Genomic DNA, 15971 nt, shown 5'->3' on the forward strand with positions numbered 1-15971 from the left:
AGTACAGACCTCTATCAATCAGAACATTGATTAGATTAAATGGACTCTGGATACGAGGAGAAATGTAAAGTGCGTATGAGGACAAGGCTTTGCATGATGAAGCCATGAGCAATGAAAATGGGAGCAATACAGAAGTATAGGACTGGGAGATATGAGTAAGAGTAAAACTAAATAGAAGTAGCTACTTTCAGCATGTGAGTCATGCTGAAGACAAGGACAGAGATAGAGGTGAATCCTGCATCACATCAGTCTGTGTGACAGGCTTGTGGAAGACCAAACTATCACTTCCCACACTCTGCCAGAAGAGACGCTGGCTGAGAGTAACGGATGTCTCTGAGGAACACAAATCTCATCCAGGATCACTGTGTCTTCTAAAACTAGTCCTTCAATTTCCAAAAGAAAACAAGGTGCTGACTAAACCAAAATCAGTTATGATCCGGAAACAACACGACAAAATCCTCACTGTGTCAGAGAGCCAACTCATGTCCCTTAATTTATACCTTAAAGTTGACTTGTTCCCTCTGGTCGAATTGATTTAAATGGTAAACAGTATAATGACAGATGATGAGGTGATGATGACACGTGTTGCTCCATGATGGCTCAAATCTATAGCACAGTCAAGTTCCCGTACATCATAACGAGGACAGGATGTGTTGCCAAAGACCAACCCGGTGCCCAATTTCCAAAAACAGGCTCCATCCCAAACATTGCCCATTACAGCTCAAAACGACACTGTGGCCACATTCAATAGGCTTTATGTGGAAAGCGTCCAACAGCTCTGCTTTCAGTACGGTCCAGCTAATGAACTGAATCAATGCTTATATGCTGAATAAGCATGCCCACGTAGGGAATAATTTTGGATTAAAAATGCTTTTAATCATTTTTGTTCACTTTTGGTTTGCAAGCTTTTGACAGCTTGTACAATTGTTTTCATGCCTGCCTGGTGAGGGAGGGCTGCAGGCACAGTGGCAGAGCCAGCAGGCGTCAGGCCACGGGTCTCCAAGGCAGCCCAGTTTCCACAGCAGGTGCAGTAGCATCATGGAGCAGACCCACTCCACTTCGACCTGCTCACTATTTCTAGCCTTAAACACCACTGACCCCCAAGGGACTGCCTGCTAAGAATAGCCAACATGAGCCTCTGTCCTTCTCTGACTATATGTTTGTTTGTTTGTTTGTGTTTGTGTGTGTGTGTGTGTGTGTGTGTGTGTGTGTGTGTGTGTGTGTGTGAACCATGCGCATCCATATGCAGTGTGTACCATAAAGTGAGGAAAGTGTAACTAACTGTGACGTCACTCGTAGGTGTCTTAAGTGATGATTTGAAGCTCGGAGTTGAGTTTGCAGTTCGTCAACATGCTTAATTGGAGCCAGAAAAATCAAAGTTGAGCATAGACATGCAACCACTACACCTTAATGTCAAACCCCCCCCCCCCAAAAAACACCCCCCCAGAGATACCCCACTGGCAATCGACCAATGTCAAAGTCAATTTACTAGTCATTGAGAGTACCAACGACTGTCTTCTTTAGCTCTGGAGGAGCTTTGTCAAGTCAGAACAAAATTACTCAAGAGACATGTCAGCTTGGGTGAGTCTGAAAGACACGGGCAACAACCAGTTGGGGGAGGAGGGCCGGTCTAGCGAATAGCCGTAAAAGTGATGGCTACAAATGTCCTGTTTTTCCAAAAGATATTCTCTTCACAGTGATATAAAATAGCAGCAAAGCAACAAATCCTCACATTTGTGAAGCTGCAACCAGAAAATGTTGGCATTTACACTTGATAAATGACTTTAACAATCAATGCCAATAAAATACATCTGCCAGTACATTAAATGTTTCAGCACTAAACTTGACTCTTACTAGGGACTAAAAGTCTGATTATCTAAGCATCTGCTGCACCTATTCTGACCATGCTTTTGTCAGTCTGTCTTTTTGCAATTCCCAAACTTTAAGAGAGGTGAAATTGGCTATCAAGGCCGAAATGTCTTGTGGAATAAAGTACTGGAAAGTTGTTGATTTTTCTACTCACTGAAATACAGTCTAGAGTTTTCTTATCAACTGTTAGAGGAACTGCTGTACCGACAGTAACTCAAATGAGTCAGTCTTCCCTTGTTCTGCAAGACCAGCTAATATTAACTGGTGTCCTGTAACCTGCATGTGTTCGGCAGACTGGCAGTCGCTCAGGCATGCATGCCATCAGTTTTTCCGACAGTATACATGCATCTGCAGGGTCCTGAAGGAGCAGGATTTGTCAAGATTATGTGTGCTGTCTGTCAGTCTGTTAGAACCAGGAGGAGACTCTAAAACGACAAGACAACCAGTAGTTTGAGCACGGCATAGTGCTGCTGAGCGTGCACCATCTTCAGAAGACATTATGATGCGGGTTGTGTGTGTGTGTATATGTATTTGCATGTGTGTGTGTGTGCGTTGTAAGTAAAAATTGTGGACTCCCCTCAGGACTGGAGGCAGCCGACTCTTTAATATTTCAGGGCAGTGATAAATAAGTCAGACAGACTGCAGAGAGATAAGGTGACTCTGAGGGTAGGGGTGAGGGGGGAGGAAGAGGAGGGAGACAGAGGTAGAAAAGGAGAAGGGGGAAATAGATATAGCAAGGTAGAGAGAGAGAAAGATATAAAAGGTAATAGAGCAAAAGGTCAGAGGAGACATGAGGAAAAGGAATGGGAAAACCAAAAAAAGACTCCTTATACTATAAATGGAAATCCAGACACCTCCGGCAAAAAGGGAAAAGCTTTCTATAAACATTTTACAAAACATTTAGGAACAGCAGCCTCTAATGCATCACGAACCTAAAATCTCTCTAAAAACCTGTGTAGTTCAACGGACCAATCAGATGATATCCGAGGGTGGAATCTCTGCCCTTCACATTTCTCTCTTTCTCTCTCTCACACACACACAAACACTGAATCTCCAATTTCACTCCCTTGACAATAGTGACCTGGAGACATGGTGAATGACAGATTTTGATTTCTGAAGACGAAAGTGATTGGTGGGGGATCAGAAGAAGAGAAAGGAGAGAAGAGATAAAGTAGGTAAGGTGGAAGGAAGAAAGGAAGGAAGGAAGTTAAGGGGAGAGGATGATGAGGTAGGAACTGTTGGGAAGGGGAAGGGGGTGGGGGGGGAGGGGGGAGAGAGAAAACAGAGACAGTTACTGTGGGGAAAGGTCAACAGAGACACAGAGCAGTGTGAGAGAGAAGATGAAAAACAGAAGAAAGAGGTGGAAAAGTATGGCATGCTTTCTCAGGGGAGGAACTACCCCATGGTGCCATGGCCTTCAGTCTAACAGACTTATGATCAAAAGATGAAAAAACCTCCCCTGGCACTTCACACACAATCTAACTCACAGCTTGTAGTACAGTTACAGTATGTTTAGCCTGTATCTGTCAACTCTTTGCTTCACATGCACTCTTTAAGCCTCGGAAATCTACACCAACTTTGCTCTGCTGCTTTCTGACTAAACTGGAATTATTATGCAGGCCTGGAAAATCTTTAGGCTACGGGCGAGGAGTCGCCTCTCCGTACATCCATGTTTTCATCCCTATCTTCTCTGAAAGAAACAACCTCCTCCACGCCTTTTCTCCACCTCCAAACACCAGCTTTAAGCCCCCTCTTCCACCATCTTCCCTTTTACTTCTTTAAGCCCGAAGCATTTCATTTTCCCGACTGCTTTGTCAATATCTCTCTCCTCTCCCATCACTCCCCCTCTGTCCTCCTCTCTCCTGCCCCTACTGAGGGCGCTTCTCATCCTCACCATCATTCTCCTCTTCTTCACCCTCAATAAAGCATCTCTCCTCCTCCAAGCAGCTGTAAGTATAGCTGCCAGCTCTGCTACTGGATAAGCTCATTAAATCAAGTCAGGAAGAGGGCAGCATGCAGACTTCTCTGGATAACAAACACACGCAGGTACTGGATGTGTAAAAACATGCACTAGAGAGAGGGGGACATCTAAAAATATCGAAAAGTCTGACAGGAGGGGAAAGAAAAATTAATTGGGGAAATAAAGTGGTTAGAAGGATGATGATGGGGGGGAGGGGAGGAAACTCAATCCATGGAGAGAACGTATAGTCCCAATCTCCCCAGCGGGATTAGTGTAAATCTAATCTGTCCCGCTGTCTCTTCAACTCCTTTTAGCCTCGGCTTAGCGACGCTCTCAGGAAAAGAGCAGGGATCCTAAGAGCCTTGAGCTGTTAGCATTAGCTCACATCACTGTAAGCTTCCTCTGCACCACACTAATCAATTACCAAACCTGCTTATCTGCCTCTAAACTTCCCATCCACTCCGAGCCATCACCAGCCTGTGACCTGCAGCACACACACACACACACACACACACACACACACACACACACACACACACACACACACACACACACACACACACACACACACACACACACACACACACACACACACACACACACACACACACACAGGCTACAAAGCTCCTTTAAATGAGACCCATTTACCAATATACTGGATCTGATGTATTTATCTGTTGTCCTGTTTGCTAATGCACCAGTGTCTGTGGCAGTTTGAAGTTATCACATCACCTCAGTTTAGTTCATTAGGGAGAACAAATTTAATTTTAGAAAAGTGCAAATAAATATAATAATAAACATAGGTTTAGAAGGCCAAGACTATACATAGTTTTCGTAATATAATAGCAAGAGGTGAAACGATTAGTCGGTTAATGTATAAACTATTTTGATAATTTCTTAGTTGTCATTTTTCAAGCAAGAACACCAAACATTCTCTGGTTCCTGGATTTTCTCTGTCTTCTATTACTGTAAATTCAATATCTTTGATTTTTTTTCACAGTTGTTCAGAGAAAATAAGCAATTTGACTGGCTTTGGGACCATTATTCTGACATTTTATAGCCAAAGCAGTAAATCAAATAATCAAGAAAATAACTGGCAGTTTAATCAGTAATGCCAATGATCATTAGTTGCAGCCCTAGTATCAGAGACAATGCTGCTTGACTTCATTGTAAAGGATATATGCTCTCTTCTACTAAAAAAAACTGGTTTTACAAAATTGCATGCTATTCTGTTTAAATGTAGTGTAGTTTTTATTTTAAAAGTGGCCAAAATGTTGATATTTTCTTGTGAATAGAGTGTCTGGCTCTGGGTTTAAACATGTTCGCAACTGTGCTAAAATGTTTCATATCAGTAAACGTAGAAACCTAGCTCATATATAAGGAGGAAGATGTGTGAGAGAGCAGTTATGTCACTGGGGTCAGAACATGTGAACAACCCGTTTCTGATTTTCTGAATGAGGCCAACAGCACCTCTAGAGACCTCTGGCAGCCAGCGGATAGCCTAGCTCTGACTGGGACGTGGCTAAATGCAGGGTTTACACTCAGCTTGCTTGTTATGGCCTTCAGCCACTGTTGACATGGTTCAGGATTACAAACAAAAGGTCAGACAGACCCAGATTGGAATCAACTTTCAATCCCATTGGAGGATTAAATCTATTTATTGCAGTTACTCTGATGAACATGGAAACTTTGACTTCAATCTGTTTACAAATAACTCTCAATCTGCTTCTTCCCCTTCTTCCTGGTTTTGTCTTTCTTTACCCTCCAACCTCATGTGTTTTCTCCTTAAGACTCACAGCTTTTTCTAAGTCTTACACTGCAGATGGTTTACCAGAAAGCCTCTCAAGCGTTAGAATCGCCCCCTGCACCACCCTTTTCAATAAATGCCCTGAAAAAAAGAAGGAGCCACAGAGGAAAACAAGAGGGTGAAAAAAAAAACTCTTAGGGTCATAAATCTCAAAGGGCCATAATTACATGACAGAGATCCAGCAAAACCCTGGTATACAAATAATCACATGTACTCTGACTAAGAATAAATGCAAAACACACACACACACACACACACACACATTTGCGTGCACATAAGATCCCACTTCCTCCCAACTTTAATCACAAGCACAAATTAATGACATGCTGTGGAGTCCGATCCTTTATCCCATGAGCATTCGTTACAGTGTAAATTAAAGACAACCTGGCTCACGGTTGGTTCACCGCGGTGTGTTATTTGAAGGTTTGTGGCTCACAGTTAATCCAGTGAATAGAAACCATGTGCAAATATCAAACATTCATATCAGCTGCATTCCTCTTGTCTGGATGGATCGATGTCTGGAAGGCTGTGCAGCACATGTGTGCTGCAGACCGGCTCCAGCATGCAAACTTTAAACGTACATACAAACATGTGGAGGGCTCAATCATACATTCAAAAGTAAGTAAGAATAGAAAACAGATTCTACAATTGAAAAACAAAGCATGAAATGTTTAATTCTTCATCTAAGAAGCCTTAGATATTTAGAATTATCTGATGCCGCATGTTTAACTTGTGAGCATACATACTGATAAGAGACAGTGGCAGACTTATGTGCAGAGACAAACACAACCAGGAAGCCTGTTTTCATTTACCAGGGTGCACCTGCCTTACCCACAGGCCCATCTGGCCAGTGTGAAGAGAGGAAGAGCCACAACTGTGAGCCTTAAAAAAATAATGGCCCAGTCTCCTTGCACACACAATCACACCAATGTCACTAACTCTGAACAGCTGCGACTTGCTACCTTCTCTCAGCCAACATTCTTCTCCCGCTGGCCTCCACTGCCAAGACAGCAAACAGGCAAACTCCAACTGACTCATCTATTTTCTCAATCACACACACACACACACACACACAAACAAACAATTGTGGAGCTCACACTCGCGTTAGGCTCCTGTAGTCGGGTTCAAACTGTAGACGATACTAAAAAGGAAAAAAGCATGCACAAACATTCTTCTATTTCAGCTTTTTATGTAACTGCCTTCTACATGAGGAATGTCTGCCTTTCAAAACAAAGTGTAGATTAGACCAAGCAGCACAGTCAATTCCAGCCATGTGATTAGATTTAGAGACTGCTTATCAGCTACAGACCAAAAAAAACAAACACTTAAGACTATATAATCTAATAGCAATGCTTTGTACGGACAGATATACAGTAGAACTGCTGTAGGAAAGTATTATGCATTTGAAGCCAGACATGCAGCTTTACAATGTCTAGGATTGGATTTTAAACCTACACTTCTAATACAATTGGCATGTTAGGCATTTAAAATAGGGCACACATCACATGGCGTGGTATATTAGCGTGCCACATCGAGTGTTTGAGTGTGGCAATCAGCCGAGGCCAGTGTGTGCACACAGAGGCATTAGGGGGGATGCTATAATGGGGGGACAGCAGGTTGACATGGCCTTGGAGATGGAGTTTTTTTTTTGTGGCCCATTCATTCACTGCCAACCCCCCAAGAGAGAGGAGAAAAGGGGAGATGGGAAAATAGGTGAAAAGAGAAAACAGGGTGATGGGGGTGACAAGAGGAGAGGGGGAAGGGGGGGGTTTAGCAACCAAACACAACAGCTCCATTACCAAACCCACCCTTCAACACTGTGTCAGCTCAAACTAGCCCCGCTGGGAGAGGAGCGGGTGAAGTGCAGGAGGACAAAGAGAAGCTAAACACCCTGAAGCTCCGACTTCACAAACACCTTCACAGACAAGACCTCCTCCCCAAAACTCCACATACGCCATGATATGTGATGCGTGTGCGAACAATGACCTTGTGGTTTCCTTCTGCTTGGGAGGTGGGTGTATATTTAGTCAGGGAGTTTTAGCCGAAGTGTTTGACAGAGCGGGTGTTAAATTATTGAGCAGTGGATGCCAGCAGGGAAGGACGACACAGTGAGGCTGAAGAAGGCGCTTATCTGGCGCTACATGCTGTTGGCAAACACGCACATATACAATCCTGTCACACGGACACACACTTAAACACCTATAACACCAGAAGTAGTGCATGATCTTTTTAACCAACCAAATGCTACGATTTTTTTTTTTTAAAGAGAGGAGTAGGTTTTAATATGCTAAGACACACACAGAGGTAAAAATATTAATACAGTTAAGAGGATTTTTATATGAGCCTCACGTTTATTTTTATGGAAAAGAAAGAGATTACAGATGTTTTCTCCAGGGCTAAACATTTAGGTTGCTTGACAGGCAACAGCCCCTTGATCCATTTATTTGCTTTTTTCACAACGTGACTCCACTCCTCACTCACTGCCTGACAGTCCTCCCGCTATACAGGAAAACAAACCTCACCACCGGGGACAAATTACTGAGAGGTCAGAAGACTTTTCGGCAGAGCCTTTCAGCTCTCTCCGGTCTCTTCTCTGCTGCACAAGTATTTTCCAGGAGAACATGACCTCCTGTGTACGCTCCACTTTCCACTTCACTTGACATCAAGGAAGGGCTGAAATGTTGAGCATCAGCTTTCACCGTGAGCGACAGTGAAGTGCGTACGGGAGGATAGCAGCAGTAACAAGCAATTTTACTGATCCCCGTTAGATGAATTCCTCTTTTTTTGCCCTATCCTGTCAAAGAGCAAAGAGAACTGCTGGAGTTGCCAAGAATTTAGTCCTACTTAAAGACATTTTAGTGTGTGGCTGATGCTTGATGTTTTTTGCAAGCCCTGCTGCTGATGCTTTAGCCTGAGCTTAGTGGTAAATGGATACCCTATTAACTGCACCACCATAGTCATAGTTTAGAGAAAGTAATGAGCTGGTAGGTGTTTGCAGAGGTTAGACAAAGCAAACATGCAATAACTGATTTTTTTGCCATTTGGAGGCAACAGTAACAAGCTGTAAACACGCACTGACATTATCACCTTTTATGGTAATATGAGGAACTTGTTATTGGGGAACTTGGAAACTTACACATCCAGCAGATATGGTGCAACATAAGTGTTCATTTGAAGTCATGTTTCCTCACACCTGGCTGCCAACTGTGTGGGTCTGCCATTTGGTGCTGGTTAGGTAGTGTACAGTACGGTTTTAGTGCTTTACAATGCTGGTGAGACCGATGAGAGTGAACCAAAACAGTAAAATTGCAGTCCAAAAGATGTAGGGAACATAGGCCATGTCACAAAAGTAGTCACACAATCCAATTTAATATAAAAACAGTCACCATAGCTGCTTTAACAGTTTTTTTAAATTCTCAGTCTTAATTTAGTTGATCTAATTTATTCCAAAATGCAGTGAGAATGCACGGTGCACAAACTTGCTGTGGGCGCTGATTGAAGATGTGATGTAAAATGGTGTGAGGCAGGTGTTTGGTTCTGATAGGCCTCTGGCATTTCAGGCTCTCGCCCTGATGTCGTCTTTCCCTGGAAGACCAGATAACACCAAACTGCCCCTCTCATCTCTGAATCTTCAACTTCCATGAAGGAGAAGCAGTGTGTCTTCTTGGTTAAGCTCGCAACACGCACAAACACACACACACACATATATATACATATTCATGCACTCAGGCCCACATTGCTGTCCTTGGTTTTCACACGACTCCCTCTCTTCGTTTGCTCTCTCTCTAATCCTGTAATACCAACAGTGCAATTAGTCACATGCTGGCTCTTTCTTTCATCCCCCAAGTGAGAGCGAGCTCAGGAGGAATTCAAACTGCTTAGTATCTTAACTACATGCCCCCGCCGGAGTCAAACACAAACATGAATATAAACGCATTAAATTACCTAAAACTATACAGCAGTATTTCTGACTATAAAACATCCTTCATTGTAAAGTTGCAAAGAAGGTGAACTATGCCGCACGACTGCTTCACTCGCTCTCAAAAGTCTTGCCTACTTTGCAATTCAAAAAATGAATAATGAAGCTGAAAATGAAATTGCCATTCAGCCTGAATATGAAGTAAAGTTGAACTAAGGACAGGCTGAATAATATCAGAGAGAATCCTTCTAAAAATGGACATTGTCCCTGTGGTTTCAGCATGTTTACCCCCCCCCCCCCCCCCCACTTCTTTACACTGTGCTCTCCTGTCACCTCCATCACAGTTAGACACATCTATCACAACCCACTCACAAACAAACACCACTGATTGAAACTACATAAAAGAGGGAGCTCTGATAGAAAAAGAAATCGACAGAACAAAAGTTTTAAAGGACGGCAAAACGGACAGAGAAAGAAAAGCAGCCCCCACACACTCAAGTCAAACAGGCTTATAGTGAATATCTTCTATGTACTCAGTTAAGGTAATTTTGCAGCGCCTGAAGCCTGTGAGGCAGGGAGGGACAGAACATGGCTGACTCTCTACATGTCAGTGAGGAACAAATGGCTCATGTTGCCGTTATATGGATGGAAAGCCCAGGGTTATCACTTTCATGCAGGTTATTCCTATGTGTCAGCTAAAACTCAATCTCTATTTAACAGATAAATCCTCTCACTGACATCTAATATGACTGAGGGCGCCGATGGATATGTTCACATTAGACACTGATTTTAAACACTTTGAAAATTGAATTTGGGCTGGTGTGTGTGTGTGTGTGTGTGTGTGTGTGTGTGTTTGTGTGCTGCAGCGAGATAGAAAATGAGAAAACTAGATTTCCAGATGTTATCAAGAACTGACTGGCGATTCATCTGCTAGTAAACGGATTGGTTCCAGTGAGGTGGTGGAATAGTGACAGGGTCACACTCAACGAGAGATTCAGTTTTACTTCCTTAACCTCCTCTCCTCCAACCTGCTGGACTCACACCGTGGGGTCGCAGGATTAAAATCAACCCAACCTCCTTGCAGATTAAAACTATGTAAGGAATGGTTTGACATTTTGGGAACCGCGCTTATTTGCTTTCTTGTCGAGAAGTAGATGAGAAGATCGATGCCTTTCTCATTTTATGTGTTGAATATGGATCTGGAGCCAGTGTAGTGTAAAGACTGGAAGCGAGGGAAAGCAGCTGGCCTGGCTCTGTCCAAAGTGAAAAAAGACAACTACCAGCACCCCTAAAATTCACATATTGTCTTTAATTTCTACACAAACAAAAATATATATAAACAAATGTGGTTACTGTAATGTTGTAACTTGCCAACCTACAGAGAGGTAAAAAAAAAAAAAACAGCACATGGTATCAGTCTTATCATCTAACTCTAGGAAAAGGAAAAAAGTCAAAAGTGTTTTTCCCAAAATGTCGAACTATTCCTTTGATGTTCCAGTTTTGTGGGGAACTGCACCCACCCTATAGTCTGTTATGACAAATGCATTAAGTGTGTTTTTTATATGTCCCACATTGAAAAATATCCATTACCTACATCAATTTCACCAGTGCGATTGCTGTTGTGGTCAATACTATATTGATACAGTGATTACATCACTTGCTGCTGCCATTTCTAGCTTTCAAAAAGCTCCATTTACAGCACGTACTCTTCCACAACACCTGCTCCCTGCATTTACAATAACTCAACAATGGGTGATGGTGCCACGGGCAACTGAAAAAAAGGCTAAATGATTATACGTCATTATGTTGCAGTTAGAGCTGAAATGACGAGTCGATTAATTGATTGGTACGCCAACAGATAATCAAATATCAACTATTTTCATTGATTGATTGATCATTTAAGTCATTTTTCAAGCAAAAATGTCATTTTTTTCTAGCCTCTTAATGATAGGGATTTGCTGCGTCTCTTTGTCTTATGTGATAGTAAAGTGGGGTTTGGACTGTTAGTCGGAAATCAAGCAATTGAGAGATGTCTCCCTAAACTTAGAGACAAAACAACTCATTGATTCATTGGGAAAATAATCGTCAGATTAATAGATAATGAAAATCATGTTAGTTGCAGCTCTTGTTGTATTCTGATTGACTACCTCTCTTTTGTTGAATCTCTGCTCTAAATAACTGGCACGCTGAACTGTATTTTAGATATCTGTCCATTACAGGCTATCTGTTGATGATACATGTCCTTCATTGCTTTAATGACTGTGTATGAGGTGTAGATATGGACAGTGTCTACTGTATGTGTGGAGAGATAGGGAAGCGGTTGACACCTCACTAACTAGCCAGCTGAGGCAGCCAGTATTCCTGGTGCTGCCTTGGGCCACACAGAGTCCCTCTGCTTTATTCAATGCCCTCTGGCTAGCAAAAAAAAAAAAAAAAAATCTAAATTCACTAAACAGAGGAAGTTGTTTCTTAAAGCTGCTGTCTGGCAACCATTTCACACACTTCAAAAGAGGGCGTAGGAATGACAACAGACCAAATTTTTGCCCATGGACGTTCAGTGATAAAACAGCCTCTCGCCTACATGGGAGAATCTGAACCTTCTCTTGCTTTTACTCTCACCATTGATGCTCTCCCACTCATCTTCTCCTTTCTCTCTTTCACATATATAAACATATATCTTCTATTCACTATTTATTTCTCATAGTCTCTTAACCACATGTCTGGTAGCTGTAGCAGGACTCACAGGTTAGGTCACCGGTCTCAAAAGGAACTCCACAGAGGGAAGGAGAATCGGGAGAAAGGCCGCAGGGAAAAACAATCCAATGACCACTTTTGGTCAAAAGCTGCAGCAGTCAGCACTGCGGCCTTAAATTTAATTTCCCCTAAAAGAACAGCTATCCTCTATGCCTTTGGCTGCCTATTTTTAGCATGTTATCGTTCAGCCTCAATCAGACCACAGCAGTCAAACTAAGAATGAAGACAGTGGCTGTCAAGCGCAAAACAGAACAGAGCTCCGCAACAACCGCAACTGGATGATCGAAAAGTGTGTAAGAGAAGAAGAGAGAAGAGAAGAGAGGAGAAGAGAAGAGAAGAGAAGAGAACAGAAGATGCCCTGTCACTTACAGTTTATACACTTTTTTTCTTTGTGGCTTTGTAGCATCAATACTATACTGTCAGCTGAGGTCATGGTTGCCGCCCTAAGAGACAATGCCAGTGTTCAAGCATGCCATCACTGCACGATAAATCAGCGTTTTCATGCAGTTCCCGTCTCACCGCGGCGTCATCTCAAATTCTCTTTGTCCCTTTAAGTGACATCGTTTTTTTTTTTTCCAGGAGCTTGCTTTGTTAAACTGTTCCCTTGTTACACTGAACTCGCTGCCACGTTCATGTGCTCGTGTGGAAGGGCAACATTAGTTAGCTCCAAGGAAGCAGAAAGACCCAGGAGGTTTCTTAGCTGCAAACAAGTATCAATCGGGGGCGGACAGTGACCAGCAGATCAGTGATCAATGACCCACTTCAGTTTTTGCTCTGCTCATGGTATTTTGAGCTTGGCTAGCTGTGTTTGCCTCTGAATAACACGGATTTGAGTACATCCTCCTCCTTCCAGCTATAATCATCATAGACTGTGGGGCCAATACCGTCCGCATCCTAAAAATGTTGTTTTGGCCACACAAAAAAAACACAAGAGATGGGTATTTTGGGGGAATAATTTTAAGCTGTGGATGGACAAGATGCGGTTGTCTTGCCATCTGGAAGAAAACTGTGAAAGCGTGGGTGTATGTGTGTGCAGGGCTGTAGCAAGGAATTATGGGCTTCTACATGCCACCTCCACTTATCAATACTCCCTGAATGAGAAAAGCCCAACGCTGGACTATTAACCGTGCAACCCGGGCAACTGTCCCAGAATCCCAGAACTCCTCAGTCCCAGAAAGCTCTGGGCTTATGTGTCAGCTGGTTTGAGCTAATTTAATTGAAAAGTTGTTTGGGGATATGCACCACTAAAGTGCGATAAAGGCCTAAAGACCAGTCCTGCTTTATTGCCTGACCTCAAGGACCTGTCTTGAAGAGGCCTATATGTCAAAACATAGTTTAAACAGCTTAATTGGGTCAGTTTTGTGCTCATATGTTGCACATTATTAAATTGGTGTAAATAAAGTAGGAGAACAGGGAATTAAAAGGGGCCCAGTAGCTTGTTTTTGCCTGCTGTCAGGTTAATCTGGTCCTGCAAATGTCCACACCTTTATCACAGCTTTCCATATTGATTTGGGGATTTTGATGAGATGCATGACTTACTGGAGTTATGTTTTTTGGGTACTGGCGTGAAAGAGCTGATTGGCTGTGTTTTAAATAGAAAAAGATAATAAAAAATGGTGTAAATGATTATTGTAAAAAAAAAAAAAAAAAAAATAGAGATATTTTCCACTTAAGAAATCCTCTTTCCAAAGTGTGTGGAGGACAATTCAGCTGTAATTTGAATTTGAAAGAGGAAAATATAGATTCCAGTATGCTCCACTTTGCCTCTTTCATGGTTTTCATTAATTTTTGACAGCAGAATTTGAAAATCAGACCAGACATAATAAATAATCCTACAAACTGTGTTAAATACTCACTTGAGAATCATTTTACTCCAGATACTTCAGGGCCTCTTCCACTCAAAAATTTGTTTTTCCTCCTGTTCCTACAGTTGGATGTTCACTGTGCAGAATTATGCATGTGCAGACTTCTGACAGTTGAAGGCTGTTTTCACATTAATCTGCTGAAAGTGGAAACTTTCTCTGTGATCACTGAAAATCCACTTTTAAGGGGCGGACATACAGGCGGGATTTCTGAAATCACAAAATGTTTGGAAGACAAACTGGTCCAATATCCAAGGTGTGACATGGAAACTTTAAGCCTCCAGTGCACAAACACTGAGAATAGACTTTACAGTGAAGTAGGGGACATCCTGTGTCCAGCAGGAAAACTTTAGAAATTAAATATATTTGCATATTAATAGATTCTGGATTTTTAATGAGGGAGAAGGAGTAGAGGTAATTTTAAGGATTTTAACAAGATAATTGAACTTTTTTTTGTGGAAAAACCATATCAGACACAAATTATTATTCAAAGTAGAGCTCCTTGTTTATTTTTGGGGCCCCTGGGTACCCAAACACTTGAGTATATTTTGGAGTGGGAGCGTAATTTGGACTGAATGTGGGAAAGAGATACACACACACAGACAGAAATGACACCTCGCCTCCGTTTTCTCCTCCACATTGTACTCACCTCTCCTCCGTGGCCGTCAAAAATCCCAAATATAGACGGGTGACTCTTGTTGACGATGTCGGTGAGCACCTCGAACCTGTCCTCCATGTGATCTCGCCGGCCTTGGATGGAGTACACGGCCGCGTTGTTGCTCTTGAACTCCCAGGTCTTGGCGAACTCCGCGTCCAGGACGTCCAGCCCGCCGAACCGCTCGTTCTGCATCATCTCCGCCACTTTCCCCTTGACCATCTTGACCGCATCCCGGCTGGACTTGACGATGGTCTTCACTTCGTCCGTGTGGAAGAAGTAACTCCACAGAGCCAGGCTGATGCACAGCAGGAACAAGGTCTCCGGTCTGAGCAGAAAATAACGCATGATCCGACCTAATAGAGACAGCAGGGTCATTGTATCCTCTATCATTTATTTATTTACATGCAGGAAATCGCGGCAGGTTGTGTGTCGTTCGCCCCCGCCGCAGATTTCAGTCCATCGTCGCGGTGAAACAGGCGCATTTAACCGAGTGTTTCACAGCGGGGAACATTAAGATTATACTGACTTTAAGGGTGACACTTCACTGCATTTTATGCGGAACCACCAGGCTGGAGGTAAGGTTGTTTCCTACACAGACCCGGTCTAAGCACGGTGCTCCGGCTGCTCTAGCACACAGCCCCGCAGTGAGCCACCAACGGCTGTCCGTTGACCATCTGATGCGGTCCGAGAGATCCGCTACCCCGGAGAGAAAACGCAGGTCGCCCGTTTTGACTTAAAATTAAGCCAATGTGGGGATCAGAGGCGAGCCGTGGCAGCGTCTCTTCCCCTGCTACTGTTCCCAGTCCTGAAAATAGCAGTCTGTGTTGAACCCTCACATTCCCAGCTGCCACACTGGCTGCGACTCTGCTTCTGTTTCTGCTGCCTGACCTGACTAAGCGGCGGTGCTGCCTTCAAGTGCACCCCGTAAAGTTCACTTAAGTGAGTCAGAGATCTAGTGAAGTTGAGAAGCGCGGATGACCATATACAGGAGACTGCTGGAAACATGTTTCAGCTACGTTTCTGAAAGGTTTTTTTTTGTTGTTTTTTTTTTTTTTTTTTTTTTTTTTTGGTAGGCTATAGGTCTATAAAATGGCACAACTTCCAACTGCTGCTCCAGTATTTCATTAGAAGCTCTATGAATG

At 42.9% G+C, this 15971-nt stretch overlaps 1 protein-coding gene across 1 annotated transcript in view; it reads right to left on the minus strand.

Moving 5' to 3' along the window:
- Positions 1-15740, minus strand: part of ppm1lb (protein phosphatase, Mg2+/Mn2+ dependent, 1Lb) — a 47519-nt gene extending 31779 nt beyond the window's left edge. Inside the window, exon 1 of the mRNA XM_044353146.1 lies at positions 14821-15740. Within this exon, the coding sequence (XP_044209081.1) occupies positions 14821-15219 (399 nt within the window). The 5' untranslated portion in view covers positions 15220-15740. The remainder of the gene's footprint in view (positions 1-14820) is intronic.
- Between the last annotated feature and the right edge of the window lie 231 nt (positions 15741-15971).

The sequence above is a fragment of the Thunnus albacares genome, chromosome 6, assembly GCF_914725855.1.
Source record: "Thunnus albacares chromosome 6, fThuAlb1.1, whole genome shotgun sequence".
Taxonomy (NCBI): Eukaryota; Metazoa; Chordata; class Actinopteri; order Scombriformes; family Scombridae; genus Thunnus; species Thunnus albacares.